Genomic DNA, 22267 nt, shown 5'->3' on the forward strand with positions numbered 1-22267 from the left:
AGAATTTACAGAGGGATCTTGATCAGTTGGGTAAGTGGGCCGAGGGATGGCAAAATGAAGTTTAATTTGGATAAGTGTGAGGTGTTGCATTTTGGGAAGACAGATGAGAGTAGGATTTTTACACTGAACGGTTGGGCCCTGGGGTATGTTGAGGAACAGACGGACCTTGGAGTACAAGTACGTGGTTCACTGAAAGTGGCTTTGCAGGTAGACAGGGTGGTGAAGGCAGCTTTTGGCATGCTGGCCTTCATCAGTCAGGTCATTGAGTATAGAAGTTGGGATGTTATGTTGCAGTTGTACAAGACATTTGGAATATTGTGTTCAGTTTTGGTCACCCTGCAATAGGAAAGATGCCATTAAGCTGGAAAGAGTACAGAGGAGATTTATGAGGATGTTGTCAGGACGTGACACACTGAATTATGGAGAGAGCTTGAGCAGGTTGGGACATTCTTCATTGGATTATAGGAGAATGAGGGGTGATCTAAAAGAAGTGTATAAAATTATGAGAGGCATGATAAGGTGAATTTGCACAGTCTTTTTCCCATGGCTGGGGAATCAAGAACTAGAGGGCATAAGTTTAATGTGAGAGGGGAGAGATTTAATAGGAACCTGAGGGACAACTTTTTCACCCAGGTCAGTATATGGAATGAGCTGCCAGAGGAAGTGGCTGAGGCAGGTACATTAACTACATTTCAAAGGTACTTGGACACGTACATGGATAGGAGGATTAGAGGGATATGGGCCAAATGCAGGCAAATGGGACTAGCTTAGATAGGAATATTGGTCGACATGGACCAGTTGGGCCAAAGGGCCTGTTTCCATGCTGTATGACTCTGAGTAAATGAGGTTCAAGTTTATTGTCATAGGCATACATACCCAGGGTATAAATGTGATGAAAATTAGCTTTAAAACAATAATAAAAACAAAACTGCAGATGCTAGAAATCTGAAATAAAATGAAAAAATACTGTAAACACTCAGGTAGCATCTGTGGAAACAGATGTCAAAACTGACAGAGAAACCCAGACCTGAAATATTAACTGTTTTTCTTTCTGCAGATGCTGAGTGTTTTTAATTGTTTTTTTTATTTCTGTTTTTAATTCTGTCAATTTAGCCCATGAAATATGATAAACTTTGGCATATCAGACACAATCTGACTGATCATATGGACAATATTTTGTTTTCATTTGTAAGCATTGACAACTATGTTCTGTTAGACATGCTTAAATCACACTAACATTAAATCAGCCTAAGCTGCATTGTACTTGGTTAAATTACCATAGATACTTACCATAAATATACATGATAGCAATACACATAATGCAGGAAATCACCACAAGTGAAAAGCTGGCTGCGTAGTTATCCATGAGAAGGAGCCAGTAAATGCCAGCCTATAATAGAAAGACAAAGGAATAACAATCATTTGCTGCCTTAACAAATCCATTTAGAGAAATGGGGTTCAAAATTCTTCCACCCTCAACTAACTGTGGAAAAGGGCATTGTGGAGGGGCTGGTGCTTGTTTAATGTTTGGTCTACTGCTCTCTCTGCCATTGCTCAGTCAGTGGATACAGAGTGCTGATTGTGTGGGTTTGGGAAACTAAAGAGAACTGGGGAGAGGTGGATAATAATGTTTAGATCAAGTTTAAGGTGGGGGAGGAAATCAGGACCTTGGGAGTCAGTAACAAGCATCGGGAGTCACTAATTAGAGGCGACTTGCTGGCTATTGTGAGGTGGGAACATGATTGGCACATGTGATTGGGGGCCTGAAAAACATCTATGGCATGACTGGTGTGAGTGGAATGTCTAAGAGGGGCTGGATGAAAACTTAAAGACGCCCAAGCCTCTCCAGTATCCATGCATTAATCTGCTAAATGACAGACCAGGTAACCTGCCTCTTTAACTTGTGCAAAAGCAAATTTTGTATGTGTTTTGAACGTTGACTTCTGGTGCTACAATGAATGAATGTGATGTTGGAAATAACATTGAACCATATATTGCACATCATTTGACACTCAGAGTGGCTTCTGCCTACAGGCAAGTTACACAAGTGTATCACAGTTTGTAGGATGCTGCCTTACAAAACTGGCACATTAAGTTAACCAAATTGTGTAGGGTATTTTATTGCTCAGATCTGTTATGCCTCTCCATAGTTGTTCAAATCAACTGTTAAAACTCTTCATTTTGTAATTCAATGGATAAGTAATTTATCACAAGCAACACATAATTTCTTGACACTTCAGACTTTTGAGACCACAGAGGCTCATGGAGCACCAAAGCACTCCTGAAACATTAACAGATCCATGCTCTCACATGATTTTGTATGTTATAACTTTGATGCTCTCGTTAGCTATAGGGTGGAGAGATTCGTAGAACATGACTAAAATCTTAATTAGTAAGTCTTTAATAAAAATAAATTGGATTAATTATAATCCAATTTTGGAATCATAAAACTATATCAGAAATAGTTCACTGTTACCTGAAATCTATGTTAGAAACATGTGTGGAATATGCTTGCCAAGAATGAAACATTAACACTCAAGTTTAACCAGGATTAAAGTTGTCCTTCAATACAAATTGTTGAAACAAGATTTCCTCTATTTATGTAAACAGAATAAAGAAATATATATGCATTCTTTATGGTCTTACTTGTGTAGTTAATGAGATACCCAGAAGAAAGCCAACAACAGCAACTCCCAGAGTGACAAGAGACTTTCGCCTGCGAATCCAATCACTGCCAATTTCATCAACAATAGCAGTGACCAATGTTTCCAGCAGACAGAACTAGGGAAGCAACAAGATGCATTAGTCTTTAGTATACAATATTCACAATACCCAACATGGGGTAATGACACTGCAGGGTGAACATTGTATTCTCTATATTATACACATTTTATTATACATATCTCTTGAAATAATATGCATTCACTATTAGATATTGAGTTGTATACTGGATAACTGAGGTAAACAATTGTCTCCAAATTGAATTCTTGGGTCAAAAACTAAACAGCGAATCTTCTCTAGATTCAAGTATGACAATAACATCCCGTAACCATTGAGCATGAGTAGGTGGAGTAACTTCCTTCCATTTAAGCAGTGCAGCTCTCCTAGCTATAAGAGAAATAAAAGCCAGAATATGTAAATCAGAAGCCTTCAAAGTTATATCTTTTTCTCCAACAATCCCAAATAGTGCAGTCAAAGGGATTAAGTTTAAAATTTATTTTGAAAAGTACAGAAAAAGTGTGAAAGACCTCTGTCCAATATTTTTTAAGACCCTGACATGTCCAAAACATGTGAATTAAGGAAGCCACTCAGTTATTACATTTGTCACAGTAAGGAGATATATCAGAATAAAAATGGGATAATTTATCTTTAGACAAGTGAACTCTAAGGACCACTTTAAATTGAAGGAGAGAATGACGAGCACATAATGATGAAGTATTAACCAACTTGAAAATTTCATTCCAAGTTTCTTCAGAAATTGACATCTGCAAATCTTGTTCCCAAGTGTTTTTAATTTTATCTAGTGGTACTTTACTCATTCCTAGTAATCTGTGGGGGCCTTTTTTGAATTATTTTCAAAATCTCTGATTTGGGGACTAAAACGCAAATATTGGCTGACATGGTTACGTTTTAAAGGTTTCTCCTTGTTTTTTTCCATCTAACAGCTTCGGGTTTTGGTAGTGGGAATAGATTTTTTATATAATAAAATATTTCAATTTTTTTCCTTTATTAACTAACTTCTATATGTGATTATTAATTTAGAGTATTGTAATCTAAGTATGATTTAATACAATGTATTCAGTAGTATTTTTATTCCCTTTCTTGATGCATGTACTCTATTTTTTTTCATGGATTCAATAAAAATATTGTAAAAGAATTCTTGGGTCAAATCCCTCAAGTTTCTACAACTCCTGTTTTTAATGTGGTTTTTGGCCTAAGTTCTGTTATTCTGAATAATAAGTCACAGCTCAAGAATTTGTTTGGTTTTGCTCCAGCACAGATGCTCTAGGTTTTGAAGTAATGATAATGAAGCAGGAGTAGCTCAGTAATTTCATGATTGAGAGCCAGCATAAATGGTGGTTTCCTACAAGGATGGAATTCTACCAAGAACCTGTCCTGCAAATATATTGCAAGGATTAGTGTATTGCATGAAAATATTTGGGATAAATGACATAAATTATGCTATATGATATTTTATAATACATAATGCAAAATACTGAGTACTGCACAATGTAATATATTATGCTATATAATTGCACTGTATAGAATAATACATTACATTGTCTATTTTACATTTATGTAGTATATTAATTCTATTTTGTAGTATAGCATATAATATACTGCATAAATTACATTAATATCTAATATTTTACCTACATTATATCGTATATGTTAAATAATATTTACCAATTCTCACTTGTTTTTTTTCCTGGTATTCAAAGTATCCACATAGAATCATATAGCACAGGATTCCATTCAGTCTATTACACCCGTGCCAGCTCTTTGAAAGGGCTTCCCAGTCCTTTCCCCATTATCTTGAAGAGTATTTCCCTTCAAGTACTTCACCAATCCCCTTTTGAAATTTGCTATTGGTTCTGTTTCCACCACTCTTTCAGATATTGCATTCCCAATCATAACACGAAAGTATTTCTCCTCATTTCATCTTTGATTTCTTTGCCAATTACCTGAGATGTTTGTTAACCAGCTACCAACCAATTGCCACTGGAAACAGTTTCTCCTTACTTATTTATTTAAAACCCTTCACCACTTTGAATGCCTCTATTAAATCTCCCCTTAATCTTCACTGGTCTCAGTTGAACAACCATGGCTTCACTAATCTCTTTGCGCTCCAGCAACCCTCATCCCATTCTGATCAATATAAGGCACAGAAGTGGATGCAATACTCCAGCTGTTCCGCTATATGGGAGGGAAAAAAGCTGTTAATACCTCAGTACTAGCTACAAGATGCCAACGTGTACCAAAGTGTACCTGTCAAATGATGGTTAGAAATGATTATTTAAAAATAAACTAAGCATTCCATAACAGATCCTGTTTAAGAGTGGGATTATGTATGGTATTGATGAGATGTTAATGATGTTGATTGTGACTCAGCCCAGGCATCATGTTAATGGTACTGCAGTATAAGTTTTTTTCCTCCCTGGGATTTAGTTTTTGTATGCAATGAAAGTGACCTTGCTGACTGGGTTGACACCCTGTCCTGCACAGCCATGGAGAATCTTTCACAACAGCACGACTTGTTGTATGGGGTCGGGTACCACTCCATCTCCACGGAAGTAAAGTACCAGGCTAATGAAGAAAAAGAGAAATAAAAAATTCTTTTTTTTCCACAAAGAAAGGGCTGTTTTTTCTCATCACCTTCATTGTATAAATACCAGCATAATGCAATATTTATACATTTCATGAATCCAATGGATATAACTCCCTTCTCATGTTGTTACCTGGTTGGTTTGTAAATATCATATGGCGGCGAACCATGGGTGAGTTTTTTTTTAAAAAAAGACAAGAAATTAGGTGAAATTTTCTGCCATTGTGCATTGTTGCATGAACTGTCAATGCTGGGGTATTCATTTCTGCTTCTTCATATTCAAGTGTTCCAAGTCTTCCTGTGTCACGGACAGAGTAGAGTAAATGGCCAATAGTGTCCTATAATTTTAATTTATGATCATTATTTTCTTAACATTTCATGTTCATCTGGCATACACAAGCCAGTACAGGTTTGTCTATAAACCAACTGGATCTGTGCTTTTAGGAAATCAAACACAGTACTCAGCAAGTAGAATTAGTCAACAAGGTTATTTTTAAAAAGAGATCCTAAGGAGTCAATTTTAAACCAAATCAGCCCCTGAGGATACAATGATAGTGGTAACATTCTTCACTGCCAATGCCAAACGTCATCCTGGTGTTCCAGTATGATATTTCCATTTCCCACTTCAGTCAACACTTTGGACATTGACAAGCCAGCAGGCAGTAGAAACTTGTGTTGCATTTATTTGGTTTTGCTTCAATGTAGAGGCCAAAGGACCCTGCTGTGTGACCATTACGTCCCTATGCATTTTGTTACTAGACATTGTCCATACCTATAGTATCCATCATGTTAATGCAGTAAGCACCAGATTGTTGAGATGAACTACCTCTTGTTTGATGATGCAGAGTTGAGAAGTTCTAACAATTTTGACTAATTCTAAATTTATCTTAAAACATTTTAGTATGTGGCGTGTTAATGTATGAGATATGAAACATTATTTGAAAATGGCATGTTCTGTGACATCATTTACAATTACATGTGGCGTTAAGAAGGATTTGAAATTGGATCAGAGATTCCAGACAAAAGCAGACGAGAACTCATCTTTGATATCTTGAAGGCTTTTCAAATCAACCTTGTTCCATATTCAAACAGAGCTGGAATTTCTTTGAAACTTAAATACATTTCCAATATAGTGAAAGCCAAAAAGGTACTCTGAATCCTTTCCTTGTGTTTTGTTAAACATCTTTTTTCATAAATTTGCAGACTCATCATTCTAACTGAGGACTGCTATTGAAAGGGAAGTAACGAAAAGTATCTCTCACCTGCGTACCCAACCCCAGAAGAATCAACATAAAGAAAAAGAGAAGTGACCAGAAGGGTGAGATCGGCAGCAAGGTCAGAGCCTCTGGGTAAGCCACAAAGGCCAGTCCAGGACCATGATCTGCTACGTTTGAGACATCAACTCCCAGGTGTGCAGCCATGAATCCAAGAATGGAGAAGATGACAAACCCAGCATAAATACTGGTGGCACAGTTGGTGATACTGATAATGATGCTGTCCCTGTAACAGAGGGAGGAATGTCAGTTATAGAAAAGATGAAATTACAAGTCACTTGTTAAAGAATTAATGAGCTAAAATTGTCCACTTTCAAACACCATTATCTTCTCTTCTGCTGTAATGCAACCCCCGCGCCCCCCCCACCCCCCGAGGAAAGTGGTATCACTCTTGGGCATCTTGGGAGTTTCTTTAATGTCTGTAAGAGACTGAACTTTACATGACAAATTATGGTCAGAGGTCAGGGTTAAAAGGGCTTTTTCTGAACCAGAGGTTCCCACTCCTGCTGCTTAGCCAAGACAAAGCATTTATTTGGCAGCTGGTACGCTACACACAGAGATGCATAATGGCATGTGCCTGATTAGTGGAGTCCAAGCTAGCCAGCCACTAAAGCAACCAGAATACTTGTGTTTATTTCCTCTTTGTCCACTGTTACCAGTTTAGTACCCTGACTCAATGGGAACTCTGGCTTTGCTGAAGAGGCCTAGGGCATCAGGATGATTAGGGTTGTTGGAGTTCAGGCAGGTATTAAAGAGGTGCCCAATGTTGTCATTCCACTGAGGTTGTGATCTGAGGAATCCTGGCACTCAGAGGAGAGAGGCAGCCACACGTTCCAGTGAGTATGACAGCGAGGTGAACCACCTAGATGATTCACTGTGGGTACCAGTGTTGCAATTTAATTGCATGTTCCCAAACCAAATTTATATTCACTGAAATGGAAGACATGCAAACCACAAGCATTGGTGCACTACTCACAAAGGTGAGGTATATTGAGAGTTTCTTCTTAAGGCATATCAGCAATGAATCAATATTGGCTATTATGATTAAGATTAGTTACTTAACCAAAATGTAGAAAAACTGGAACTTTGCCAAGCATAGGCTCTGTAAATATCAGAATATTGCCTTAATGTAGAAAATTTAGGCCAGAATTTCTCATCAGCTAATCCTGAATTATCAGATGTGGTCATCTATGCCCTGTGCTCACTGTGACACTATTTACTGAAGCGGCCTAACACATCCTCCAAAGATAAGAATAGTTCTCATCAAAGAGCAGGGCCATTGTCTTATTAAAGAACCTTATTAAGTTTCACCTACAAACTGAAAGGATGGCAAATATTTTCCTTGCCTGTTCTCAAACAGACCCTGTAAGCTTTCCCCAAAGATAAATACATGTATGATTGCAATTTAAACAAATAACATATGGATGCTGAAAATTCAGTAAAAAACAACAGATTCTGGGAATGTGAAATAAAAACATAAGTGGGTGCTTTTTCTGTTCAGTGATAAATGGATTCACATGGAAGGAATGTTCCTGCACAGCAGATGGCACAAATGCCATGACTCAAAATTAACCATAGCCAAGAAATGGACAATGCTTATCTGTATAGATCTGCAATTGTCCATTATTGAGAGGCTGGACTTGACTTGGCACTAACATGGCCGGAAATATTAAGCCTTCCATGAACAAACTCAAGAATTATATGGTTCCAAAGAGGGGAAAAAAAGAGAGAATGCTCCCAAACCTGTAGCAGTTATTGTGGAACTTGTTATAAGAAGCCATGGTTATCAGGCCACCCCAAGCACATCCAAGGGAGTAGAAAATTTGGGAAGCAGCATCACCCCAGACCTGGAATAGAATGCAAATTGAATGAATGTTAATATTTTTTAGATCTTAACAATGAAGATAGTCACTAAATTTTTGGTTAAATTCCTTTTAAGATTGTGTTTGCCTGAGTTTCCCTCACAACCTGTTCTACAGGAATGGTAAAGTACACTGGCAATGTTACTTCACAATCACAGTGCAACTTTTTTAACTTCCTATTGTTTTTCCTTCCTGGGTTCATCAACCTACTTAACATGGCATTCTTATCCATGGCCAGAACAACAGGCTGGAACTTCATCAACATTATTAGTGGTGGTTCGTAGCTGAATGTTTAATGATCAGGAGGTCGGTGACCAGTGGTGTTCCACAGGGCTCTGTTCCTCTTTGTGATTTTTATAAATGACTTGGGTGAGGATGTGAAAGGGTGTGTAGTAAGTTTGCTGGTGACACACACGGTTGGTGGTGTTGTGGATAGTGTAGAAGGTTGCTGTAGGTTACAACAGAACATTGATAGGATGCAGAGCTGGGCTGAGAAGTGCCAGATGGAGTTCAATCTGGAAAACTGTGAAGTGATACACTTTGGAAGATCGAATTTGAAGGCAGAATACAAGGTTAATGGCAGGACTCTCAGCAGTGTAGAGAAACAGAGGGATCTTGGGGTCCACATCCATAGAACCCTCAAGGTTGCCATGCAGGTTGATAAGGTTGTTAAGAAGGCATATGGTGTGTTGGCCTTCATTAGTCGGGGTATTGAGTTCAAGAGCTGCCAGGTAATGTTGCAGTTCTATAAAACTCTGGTCAGACCACACTTGGAGTATCGTGTTCAGTTCTGGTCGCCTCATTATAGGAAGGATGTGGAAGCTTTAGAGAGGGTGCAGAGGAGATTTACCAGGATGCGGCCTGGATTGGAGAGCAGGTCACGAGGATAGGTTGAGTGAGCTAGGCCTTTTCTCTTTGGGGCGAAGGAGGATGAGAGGTGACTTGATGGAGGTGTACAAGATGAGAAGAGGAATAGATCAAGTGGACAGTAAGAGATTTTTTCCCAGGGTGAAAATGGCACACACGAGGGGGCATAATTTTATGGTGACTGGAGGAAGGTAAAGGGGGGGATGTCAGAGGTAGGTTTTTTTCCACAGAAAGTAGTGGGTGCGTGGAACGCACTGCCAGCAGAGGTGGTGGAGGCAGATACATTAGGGACATTTAAGACACTCTTAGATAGCTACATGAATGATAGAAAAATGGAGGGCTATGTGAGAGGGAAGGGTTAGATAGATATCAGAACAGGATAAAATGTCGGCACAACATTGTGGGCCGAAGGGCCTGTACTGTGCTGTAATATTCTATGTTCTATGATTTTCAGGAGTGTCCGAATTGGTCTATTTCTCAAAGTGGGCAAGAGGGACAGCATTGTACATCCAGTGTGGTCTTGACAAGCAGATGACCGATTATGCTCATTTTATTTCTCCACCGTAGCTGAATGCTTCACCCATTATTTTGCTTGGTCCCCTCTTTAAAATCATCCCTTATCTCAAAATGGTTATAGCATGGAAGCAGATAATATAGCCTATAAAGTACATACCAACAGAGCAATCCAGCTACTTCCAATCCCCCACCCTCTCCCCATGAACCTATGAAATTTTCCTTTCAGATCCTCATCCAGCTCCTATTTGAATCCTGCAATTACATTTACCTCTGCAATTACTCCAGCAGTGCATTCTTGACCTTAATTATTTGCAGGGAAACAAAAAGTCCGTACGTCAATAATGGTGCCCCCTCCACCAATGGAAATAGTTTCTTTCTATCTACTCACTCTATGTCTCTCATGACATTAAGTCATCTATCAGATCCCCTCTCAATCTCCTCTCACAAAACCTGACTGAGATTGGAAAACTGTTAATTAGAGGAAATCAGGTCACAAATCCTACTCCAACCAATTGACTGGTTTTATTTGGATTTGAACGGTTTTAACATTTTTATTGCTTCTATTGTCTGCTGCAGCATTGAGTGAGGCTGGTTGCAATTGGCTCCCCACTTCCTTCTCTCAGTGAGGGAGCACTCCTGCTTGTCACTACTTCATGACAGTATAGAGATCACTGTGGGCTAAATCCATAAAAAGCAACATAGCACAGTATCACCATATACCCTTAAGGAACACAATACTTTGTGATCAAGTCTCGAGGTACAAATGGCTCACCTTAGCATCCAAAATCTTGTCCCACTGAGGAGTGAGATAATACATGATGCCATTTACAGCTCCATTCAGTGTAATCCCACGGATAAACAGAATAGTCAGCACAACATATGGAAATGTTGCTGTAAAGTACACCACCTATAAGAATAATGCACCTTGTCAATTCCAGCATGTCTAGGTATCATTCATCAATGTTCCCTATTCAGCATGTTTCTTTACTTAGAATACAGCAGCATTATAAAAACACAGAATCTGATCATTCACGTTCAAAGGGGGTTTTCCCGGTTATAAAGGGCTGAGTGGAGACACAACTATTGTCCCAGTTGTGGAGAAATACAAAATTGGAGACAGAAACCTTTTTAAGGTAAACCTCTTTCACAGAAACATCACAGTTTTCCAAATGTGTATAGAACATGCACTACAGCATCTTTCACTTTATAAGGATTTCATAGCACTGCTTTCATGTGTTGCATAGTGACCGAACAAAGCAGAGCTCTTTGAAAATATTCCACAGCCAGTTGGTGACCAGTCCCCTTTACACTCAGAGTACATTGCACGCTGCTTAGATGAATAACATGGTTTCCATTAAGGTATTGATGTGGACTCCCTGCTGGAGCATCGTGAAGTGAAACACAATGGGAGAGCCCCTGCAATGGGAAACTGGAGGAAGTTCCGGGACAAGAAGCCGATTCTCAGAATGAATTAACGTGGTTTAGTATGTTCTGCAACAGCCACTGTCAGATGAGTGCAGGGTAGAATGAGTCGTCCTGTTGTGCAGAGCTTCTGAATTGGCAACTAATTCATTAAATCTACTACTAAAAGTGTTTGCCTTGTGTCTCCAAATTGAGAAAAACAGAAGGCGACACAAGAGATTGCAGATGCTGGAATCTGGAGCAAAAAATACAAACTACTGGAGGAATTCACTGGGTCGAGCAGTATCTGTGTGGGGAGAGGAACTGTTGACGTTTTGGGTCGAGACCCTGCTTCAGGTCCTAGTGCAGAGTCTCAACCCGACAGGTCGAAAATTCCTCTCCCACCATGGATGCTGATTAGCCTGCTGACTTCCTCCAAAAGTATATTTTTTGAAAAAACACAGAAGACTGCCTAAGCTAACTATTTCCTTCCTTGAGCACCTTCACTATTCAGGCAGTCAATCGAGAAGAACATTACCTCAATGACCACTAACTAAAATTTACAAGAAAGTGGCTCTGCTTTGCTGTTAGGAAGCATTCATGACAATTTGTGCTCCCCTCCATTGTCATAGTCTCCTTTAAATTTTCTCCTCAATCTCTTGAAGGTCATTTTAATTTTAGATGGTGCGTTAGGATAAGTGATGTTGATCTGACCTTCCCAATTCCCAATTCTGCTATTTCACTAACACCCGCCATTGAGGGAACAGTTTGTATCTATTTGGAACTTCAAACTAATCCAGTTCATTATGATGCAAGTCAAATGGGGGAATTACTTGTGAGAATCTAGGTCTTAACACCATTGACATTGATGTGACCGCCTGGGTGATCACAAGAGAATAAGATCTGCAGGTTCCCCAGCACTGGCATTCCTATCTGATTGGCCACGATTTTGGGCACATTGATTCGAAAAAAGATTTTTCACTGTTATTCATTTCTCGACGTGGGCATCATTGATAAGGCCAGCATTTACTGCACATTCCTAATTGCCCTAGAGAAGTTGTCGGTCAGCCACATTCTCGAATTACTGCCAATCCTTCTGCTGCAAGTACTCTTACAATGCTGTTCAGTTGGGGGCTCCAGGATTTGGACCAATGGCAATGAGGAAATGGTGAGCTATTTCAAAATGAGAATGGTGTGTGAGTTGGAGGAGAACCTACAGGTGGTGGAGCTGCTATTGTCCGAAAATAAATTCTTGGATTTTTTTTTCTTCTTTTTCTTTGTATGAGGCGTCATTGTTAAGAAATTGGAACAGACCTCACTCTGGGTGTTGACCGAAACCATGCCTGTCCCAGTAATATCCAAGGAACTCACTAACTACAGTTTACAATCTACAAGTACTTGTGTCTAGTCTCAGTATTTTATTCTGCTCTCACACAAAATGCTGGAGGAACTCAGTGGGTCAGGCAACATCTATGGAGGTAAATGGACAGTTGACGTTTTGGGTCGAGACCCTTCATCAGGAGGGGCCTTCTTGAAGACCCTTCATCAGGATTGGGTCCCTCAGTCCTGATGAAGGTTCTCGACCCAAAACGTCGACTGCCCATTTCCCTCCATAGATGCTGCCTGACCCGCTGAGTTCCTCCAGCATTTTGTGTGTTGCTCCAGTTTTCTAGCATCTATAGTGTCTCTTGTGCCTTTTATTCTGCTTTGTCTAATTATTGATCTTACAGCTTAAGGAAGGAATCTTCAAGATGTAAAATGAGGTTATATCCTCTGTTTTCCTGCAAGCATTTGTCAGTTGGTAGCTGCTTTTGAATTATGTATGGTTGATTTGTACAGATTCAGAGATGAAGCTTTTACTTACAATCTTATTAACACAATGGAAGAGGACTGGGGCCTGTGAGGGAGAATGTGGATATATAGTTATGTGTGATCTGGAAAATCTCTTGAGATCCAGAAAAGCCCAGCTCTCACTCTGGCAATTGTCCTTCCCTTTTATTGGGACACTTACAAAACTTTTGCCCTTTCTCCACAGTTCTTGCCCTTAGCTCCAACTGCCCACACCAGGCCTTCCATTCATAGTGTTCCCAGTTGTACAGTTGTCAACAGCAGCATTGTACTTACTTTTCCTGAAGACTTGACCCCTTTAATGAGGCACAGAAAGACCACAACCCAGGCCACAGCAAGGCATCCCAGCAAAGGCAAGCGGACCTCCCCAAAATTTCCAATACCATCCGAGGTCTTCAGTACATAATAACTGTCAACAAATATGGTCACAGTCAGCACCAGAAACAAGGTCAAGTACTGTATTCACCTCTGCCAAACTTATGCTTGATTCATGCATAGCTTACCTTGGTCTCAGCATCAACAGAACAACTGGTATTTTTGAAAGAAAAACAAATTAGGTCAAATATCCTAGTAAGCAGCAAATACCTATGGCTTTATTATCCCTTAAAGCAATTTCTTAGCCAAAATTAGCAAAGTGGTAACATTCTTTAAAAATTCCTGGGAATAAGATCTGAGGTATATTTTCTGCCACCTAAAGAAAATTATATTCCACATTAGCTTAATAGTGAGTATATTTTGTGGGGTTCTGTTCACCAGCATCATTTGGAATGGGCACTTTAAGAATGGCTGTCAGGCATTGTGGTCATCATGACACACCTTGGGTGGACAGTAGTCATGAATGGATCAAAATATGATAGACACTGCCTATTCTGGGGGATGATGGAGATGGCATTCCAAGTCCAGGCCCATGATTAAACAAGGTGAAGCTCCGCCTCAATCACTTCCACTCTGCCTGCTTATCTTATATTGATCTGCTGGGCTTGGGACAAGGATGCTCGCATCCTTCCCATTCGCATATGTACCAGAACTCTCTCCCATTGCCACCGTAACACTTCTCCCCAGTGAACAAACCAGTGAGCATGTCACTCCTTGATCACTGAGTTTATACTGGATTTTGCATAAATCAAGAGTGCACAGTGTTTAGCTTTGGGCTTATTGCCAACCCTGTGAAGGTTTGGAATTCATCCTTGAGTGCTAGCAATCTAACAATTAGGAGAGTACCAGCTGCCAATTCCACTGACCTCCTGCATTGACTCTAAAAGGTGGAAAGTCTAAAATAACTGATAGCAGGTACCAAGGACTGGCAATCAAAGACAGATTACTTCCCCGAGTCTTTGAATTATGAATACTAATTTTGTAGTTATCAGTATGCTCCTTTAAGGACAAATATTTTGATTATTTGGTGCTTTGGTCCGTGAATTAATGATGGTAAATAAGACTATAATTGTGCCACTGATACCTTACATTCTGACACCGATTTCAGAATGGAGATCAATAAACAACCTCCAATCCAATCACACTGTTGTTAAAACCAAACCAGGCTTAAGGAGTTGATTCATTGGAGGGAAGTGTTTCAGTGGGACAAGAGCTTCCGCCATTCTTGTGATGCAAACAAAGCCCCTTAAAAATACCTTCTATTACTTCCTGCTGCTGACAGAGAACTGTGTATTTGGAGCAACAATTCAGCAGGAATATTTTACTTTCTTATCCTTTTAATTAACGTTGACTTTGAAACATTATCCTGTTTAACTAATCATCCACAGATCACTTTCCAATTGTTCTTTCACGTTAGAATGATTTCATTGTTATTATTCCTTGTCTCAATACCTTTCAGTCATTTTCTGGTCACACAGGAGGCACTTTAACTTTAGTTATTATTTCTAGGACAAAAATATGCATGGTTCTTTGTAACATAGCACTGGGGAGAAGGCCTGATTCATTTGCCTTTAATTAAGTCTCACAGCTTAAATGATGCAGTAGAACACAAATTTGTGATTACCTCAGCCATGATGTGCACTTGATTTCGTTGCTGTCATCAAACATGGTAAAAGGTATGAATAGTTTGCTCATCATAAAGAAGGACAGAATAGTTACTTCAGACGTGCTGTCAAGCCATATCCTTACCTCTGATGATAAAGATTCACAAGAACACAAAATAGGAGCAGAGTTGTCCGTCAGGCCCTTTAAGCTTAACCCGCCATTTACTATAATCATGGCTGATCCATGCTGGCGTCAACTCATCTTCTGTGCCCTTTCTCTCCACACCCCTCTATTCCTTGATCTATCAAATATTTATCCATCCTCTCTTTAAATACTTCTAGTGATTCAGCTTCTACCACCCACTGGGGAAGAGAATTCCAGGGATAACAGAGATTTGGGAACAAATGGGCGGCACAGAAGGTTTCTTTGTAACATGTGCAAAATATATGCAGGAAACAGGAAAACAATGCTGAGCATGTTCAGTCTTCATGTTGATGTCATTGGATGCCCTCTCTTCACACTGTTGGCTTTTACTGCTGTATGACTTCCTGACGATGCTTGGCCTGTGAGTAGCTATTGCAAGATTGTTGTCCATCCTACTGCATTGAACAACAATTTTGAGAGCAGGATCAATGATAAAAATTTGCTTGGTACCTTGGTTGCTAAATGAACTTCCAGGATGGAATCCAAACAAGGATGATCGGTGTTTAAATCCTGGTTTGATTTTGTTTGATGTCTTGTCAGTGTAAGCTTAATGCAGTGAATGGTAAAGACATTAGTGTTAGACTTAGTTCCACAAGTCCATGAAGAGGAAAAAGAACAGCCAGGATTCCAAATAATGATTGGCAACCAATAATCCTGGCCCAAATGTGTGTACATAGAACATAGAACAGTACAGCACAGTACAGGCCCTTTGGCTCACAATGTTGTGCCGACCTATATAAACCTTATCCCCATTCAATCTATCCCCCTCTCTACTTCATCTCCCATAACCATCTATTTTTCTTTCATCCATGTGCCTATCGAATAGTCTCTTAAATGACCCTATCATATTGGCCCCTACCACCACCCCTGTCAGTGCATTCCAGGCACCCACCATTCACTGGGTAAAAAACCTACTTCTGACATCTCCCTTGAACTTTCCTCCACGCACCTTAAACGGGTAACCTCTAGTATTGGCCATTGCCACCCTGGGGAAAAGGTGATGGCTGTCCACCCTGTCTATGCCTCTCATAATTTTATATATCTCCATCAAGTCTCCTCTCATCCTCCGTCGCTCCAAACAGAAAAGCCCTAGCTCACTCAACCTCTTCTCGTAGGATATGCTCTCCAATCCAGGCAGCTTCCTTGTAAGTCTCCTCTGTACCCTCTCCAAGGCTTCCACATCCTTCTTATAATGTGGTGACCAGAACTGAATGCAATATCGTTATGTGTAGGCTACATGAGGACACGTTTGGGTTCAGAGTTGGATAGGTAAATATCAGCATGTGATCACCCTCCTGTCATTCCACCAGAATATCTGCAGCTCTTTTATTATAATGCAGCCCTTTGCTAGAAGGGGCCGAAATTAGAATGTTGCTTAGAAATGCCAACAAGCTTGGCTGACAGATGTGGCAAACACATGGAGGGTCCTAGTTGGAACTGTGACCTGGATCCTGGAAAGTTCAGGAAGGAATTTTTTCTTCTGATTTGCAGTATCATTTGGAGCAGGGGACAGCAAATCCTCCTTCCCCTGCACCTCACCCTCACTAATCCCTGCTAAGGATATTATTTAATTAGACTGTGCATGTGATTTAATTAGACTAGAGAGTCCACTTAGTGGATGAATTCTCTAAATACAGCCTCGATTTAGCCCTGGAGATAACCAAGAAAGAAATGAGTGATAAAAACTCTCCAGGACCCTGAGAAGTCCATCCGGAGTTGCATTTATGCCCAAAAGGTTCCCACTCTAAATATGGAGATTTCCACATGGCTTTGTGTGCACTGGTGAGTTTACAAAGGACTGTGGGATTGTGTACAAACTATGCCATTGTATTCAGGAGAAAACAGAACATGAAGAGACAAACTTTAATAAAACATGCTAATATAGTCCCATATTAATGAATCACTCTCAAATGGGAAGGCTGCTCTTACTTCCAGTACTCCTCACTGGGACTGGTCCTCTTTGCAGTTTGGTTCAGCAATGTTGAGATGTTTTGTGACAGCTCGGTGATGTTGGCAGTTCTGTTGGGATTCAGCATGCTGCTGCAATCTTTCTTGTTCCAGGGATTATTGCAGTATGTCCATGGAAGAATTGAAGTCATGGAGGAGAAGAAGTAGTAGAAGGAGATGCAAATGACCACATTGTAGTAGATTCCAATGTATGAGGACACAACCATCATCCCATACCCGACTCCTGTTCACATGAATAAGGGATACAAGTCAAATAATTCTACTTTACAGGACAGTCTTGTTTCATGTTTTAGTTAGGAAATGATATGTTCACTGAGGCAAAAGATCTCAATGCTTAGAAAATGTAAGGAAAATGGGAACATACAGTCTCCACCTTGGGTCAGATATATCCGTTCAGGATGGAATTCCTATGTGTAATAAAATTGTTACATCCATTACATAATGTCTACGTGCAAATATTAATTTTGCCCCACATGGCATGTAGGGAATCTATTGAGGTCCTATTGAGGTCCTTGGAATGAGAGTGCCAAGTTAGTGTTATTATTTTCAATTATAGAGGCTCCGATGTGCGGGCTTCTAGGACAAAAAGCAAATGACATCATTCCCACCACAACTACCTTGCAATGTCAAGGGCAAAGTTTAACTGAAGTTATGGGATTAATCAAAGAAAAACTGAAAACATAACATAACAAGGCCATAATAAACTAACGAACAAGTCAGAAAAGACAATGGGAGTAGCAGCAAAGGCAATTTGCGCATCATTATACTACTTAGGATCAGAGTACTTTCTGAATGCACATGAATAAAAATAAAGTAACCATTAAATAGAATCTGGGAGGTTTACCCTGAGAATTTGGGGATGGAAGGGTTTAGAATTACTTTTCTTAGAGTCCCACCTGCAGCTAGCCAAATGTACCATGCAGCCAGGATTTAAAACAGGAGCAGGTGCTGAGGCAGAGCCTAGTACCACTGAGCTCCTAAGGGTATGGGTCCCAGCCTCAGGTAATTATAGAGTCATAGAGTGTGGAAACAGGCCTTGAGCCTGTCGAGTCCACACTAAACATCCATCTACACTAATCCCGTTTTATTTTCCCCACATTCACACCAGATTCTACCAGTTCACCTACATGCTAGGGACAACTTAGAGGGTCAACTAACCTACCACCCACACATTTTTGGGACATGGGAGAAAACTGGAACAGCTGGAAAAAGCCTATGCAGTCACAGGGCATATGCACACACAGAGAGCATTGGAGGTCAGGAATGAAGCTTGGTCACTGGAGCTGTGAGACAGCAGGTCTGCTAACTGTGCCACTGTGCCGAGGGAAGTGCCGAACAAGCAAGGTTAAGCCAGGTCATTCTTGATCTTGTTTGACTATTCAGTAAAATCATGATCATTCTGATTGTTGGCCTCCACTTTACTGCCTATTCCTGCAATTCAGGATTCCCCTTTAGTCCAAAAATATCTCAGCTTTGAATATACAGTGACCTGACACACGCAGCTCCCTGGGATGCAGAAATCACAGCCCCCCTATGGGAAACAACTCCTCATCCATTAAGTATGTCCCATAGTTCAAGATAAGGCTCCAAAACTGACAGGGTTCTGGGGAAGAAGGAGGCTGGAGCAGAAGATGCCATTTTCTCCCCTTGGACAATCACAGTGTTCTATACTTTGGACTCTGCAGGTCTCTCTGCTGCATGCTGTCAGGTTTCCCCGCTGGAGTTGGCACCTTGAGGACCCACCCTTGAGTGAAGTATATCCAGGCTCCAACTGTTACAGTTAGACCTTCAATCTGCCTGTGTGGGAGCCTCATCCAATTTCACAGGACAGATAAGGTGGTGCCTAGTGGGGAGGGCATGATGTCAGACAGTTGATGATGGTGGTCTGAGCACCTCCCAGCAAACTTCTCATGGTGGGTGGCCTTGATTTTCATAAATCATTTGTTCATATGTTTCTCCCTGCTTAGTGTATGATGTAACAAACATCTAACAAATCGTGGTAAATAGCCTTGTCCTGGTAAAAGTTATTTACATGTGATTGTGACACATGTAGAGCTTTGGAACCTGTCACCAGACTCCTGAAATGAGCACTCTACTCCAAGCCCTGTCACAGCAGTGGATTACCAGGAGGGCAGAGGAAGTGATTCAAGGATGTTCTCAAAGCTTCCCACAGTAGTGTAACACTGCCACTGGTGGGTATCCCTGCCCCATTCCTGTTCAGAATGAAGCTGGAGCATTCAGGATGGCAATGAAGAACTTCGAGTCTCTTTATCCAGAGCACATGGAAGCTGAGGTAAAATGGCATGAGCTCTTTACCTTCCATACTACACCCTGCTCTCCTTCATCTCCTGCCCCACCTGTGGCAGAGTCCGTGAATCCCATCAGCCACCTCAGAACCCAAGAACTGGAGTGGAAGTATGTCATCCTCAATCCCAAGGGATTCCCCAATTATATAAATCAAAAGTACTTCAGGCATTGCTTCCCGCCACACAACAAACTAATGCCTCCCAGTGTTTAATTTGGTTTATAGAGGCAGGAGTCTTCTGGGAATATCTGCTAATATCCTCTAAATACACATTCTTCTTTAAAGACATCCCACCTCCAGCTTTCCTGTGTTGCTTATCCATTCCATTGGTGCACGATCTGCTGTTTGGAAATGAACTTTCTTACCTTTGAACATAGGGTTAACCCTCCACACACCAAGACAGCCTTGGCTGGTGAACTGTCCAAAGGAAAGCTCCAGAAAAAAAAGAGGAATACCACAGAAGACCAGCATGATGATATAGGGAAACATAAAAGCACCTTTAAAAAAGAAGATCCATCATTACAGACAATACAGCCACAAATTCTGAGAACAACTTGTAGGAAAGTTCCTTTAGTCAAAAATGCAATTGTGCTTAAACTTAACTATTAACTGATTGCTGCTTATTCAGTTTGTATAATGGCAATGATGAATACCAATGATAGCTTGGGGTAATGATATTTCATTGTGCTAATTAAGCAAACAGTTTTGTTGTTTAATGTATCTCATGAAGTGTTATGCATTTAAAAAGTCCTAAAGGGAAGTGTAACTTAGAGAACTAATTTATTGCATTGTCAGGATCAGGTGGACAGTTTTACCGCCTTTGTGTGGTTGGAAATGGATAACATAGATATAAATGTATTGCTGAGCACAGCACCCATTCCTGTCATTGAAACACCAATTACCATTCCAATGGAAATGGGTGGCCATAGCCTATTTAACAGGGGTGCCTCATTAAGCCATGCCTAATATTATCCAAAAGAGCCATGCAATATTCATGTTGTATTGTTCAGATTCCCCATTATGGTGCAAATTTCCTTTGACTTCTGACAAGGATTTGTTAACATAAAAGCTCCATGTTTTGTTTAATTTTGTCTTCAATGGAAAAAGTTGCCCTGTCTCGGATTTTCTCTGTAAAATATACATGCAAACATGCCAATTGGTCTGAGTTGGAAGCTATTCTTCGTGCAAGCATCCTCCCTGTCCATATAAGCTGAGGTGGTGCAATGTTGTGACAATCTAAAAAGTGAAATGACAAGTCCAGAAGTGTTGTGGGTGCTGGGGCAGTGCGTTGGTTATGGAGAAAATACCTTTGATCATGTTGCATAACCAAATGCTGCAACTCTTTTTTTTAGATCCCAAATAAATTCTCATTCTTAACATTTTAGTGTTATCAGATGGTAATAGTTATTAAGTTCCTATACAGGCATTGGGAGGACAATTCCTCATAAGGTGTAAAAATGAGAGACCACCCGTATTAAATCAATAAATGCATAAGCAAAATGCCGCAGTATATACAAGAAAAATGTAGACATACTGGTTTTCATAGTTAAAATCAAGACTTATTTCATTGCAAATAGCTGCCTTGGTTTAACCTGCATCTAATAAAAAATGCAAAATTATTCAAAGTAATATAATTCCTCAGCAAGGCTGACAGATTGTAAACATTCTATACATACACATAATCAGTTCTAAATTGGGCATGTACTAACATGAAATAGATTATATTTTGGTCAATCTCTACTCAGTAGTGAAACTGGAAAACAATGAATGAAGGGTACATGTTTTGAGTCTGATTCCTTTCCCTCAGATTGCTTCATTAAGCAGGCAGAATGCCTGCAAATGTATTTAAATGACAGATGCTTCTGCATCAAGATTGGACTTCTTAACCTATAAACCCTTTCTGAAAGACTATCCTGGAGCAAAGGGATGATGTTTTGAATCGGTTTGTCTGATTCTTGGTGCTATGTTGTCTTTAGTGAATGATATTTTCAATTTATTATGCTTATATTTCCATAGGGTAATTTTTTTTAACTTAAATGTCCCAGAAACAAAATCACCACTTGAAAATGTATCATTTACAGGACTTCAGCTGAGGTGATCAAAGAGGGTGAATTAACAGTAATTTTACACTATCAGCTTCTACCTGAGTTTAGGGAGCTTCGAGACAGCCAGGTACAACCTGAAAAACTCTGTGGATACCAACTGGTGAAGGTAAAGTTTATACTGGGGACTGGTTTGCATGCAACCCAAATATAGAACGTCACATGGAAGTGACACAAGGTTAAAGAAAAGGCACATCAATGAGATTCTCAGGTTACCTCCCTTCAGAAGGGAAGCTTCTTCCATTGATTAGATTTAAATATATTTACATTTTCTCTACAGATCATACAAGGGACTGTCAGATGATTTGCACATGGTTGTGGTCTGTAATAAGAGGACATGTGCACTGATTTGTAAGGGAAAAAAAGGGACAAGAGTACAACTGAGGACATGAGAAAGAAATGTAAAGAAACCCACAGAGGCATACCTCAGGATGGACTGGTGCTAAATATACTTTAAATTAATAATTTTACACCAAAGGCCTTAGCATTTTTTCATCTTCTTCAAGAGTAAGCAAATTGCTTACCCTTTATCTGTATGGTTTTTAAGTTATTTCCCATCCATAAAAATAGTTTCAGCCATTGGCCTAAGAACAAATATTTTCACCAAACTTAAA

General features: G+C 40.0%; 1 protein-coding gene across 10 annotated transcripts in view; it reads right to left on the reverse strand.

Annotated features, from left to right (window-relative positions):
• The window catches only part of slc6a9 (solute carrier family 6 member 9), a 211145-nt gene that overhangs the window by 10084 nt on the left and 178794 nt on the right, over window positions 1-22267 (reverse strand). For all 10 annotated transcript variants that reach the window (XM_052013130.1, XM_052013128.1, XM_052013129.1 and 7 more), the window contains 8 exons: window positions 19917-20048; window positions 17208-17469; window positions 13371-13503; window positions 10618-10752; window positions 8344-8447; window positions 6589-6826; window positions 2647-2781; window positions 1291-1390 (listed from right to left, as the gene is read on the reverse strand). In XM_052013130.1, the coding sequence (XP_051869090.1) occupies window positions 1291-1390; window positions 2647-2781; window positions 6589-6826; window positions 8344-8447; window positions 10618-10752; window positions 13371-13503; window positions 17208-17469; window positions 19917-20048 (1239 nt within the window). The remainder of the gene's footprint in view (window positions 1-1290; window positions 1391-2646; window positions 2782-6588; window positions 6827-8343; window positions 8448-10617; window positions 10753-13370; window positions 13504-17207; window positions 17470-19916; window positions 20049-22267) is intronic.

This window comes from Pristis pectinata, chromosome 3 (genome assembly GCF_009764475.1).
Source record: "Pristis pectinata isolate sPriPec2 chromosome 3, sPriPec2.1.pri, whole genome shotgun sequence".
Classification (NCBI taxonomy): Eukaryota; Metazoa; Chordata; class Chondrichthyes; order Rhinopristiformes; family Pristidae; genus Pristis; species Pristis pectinata.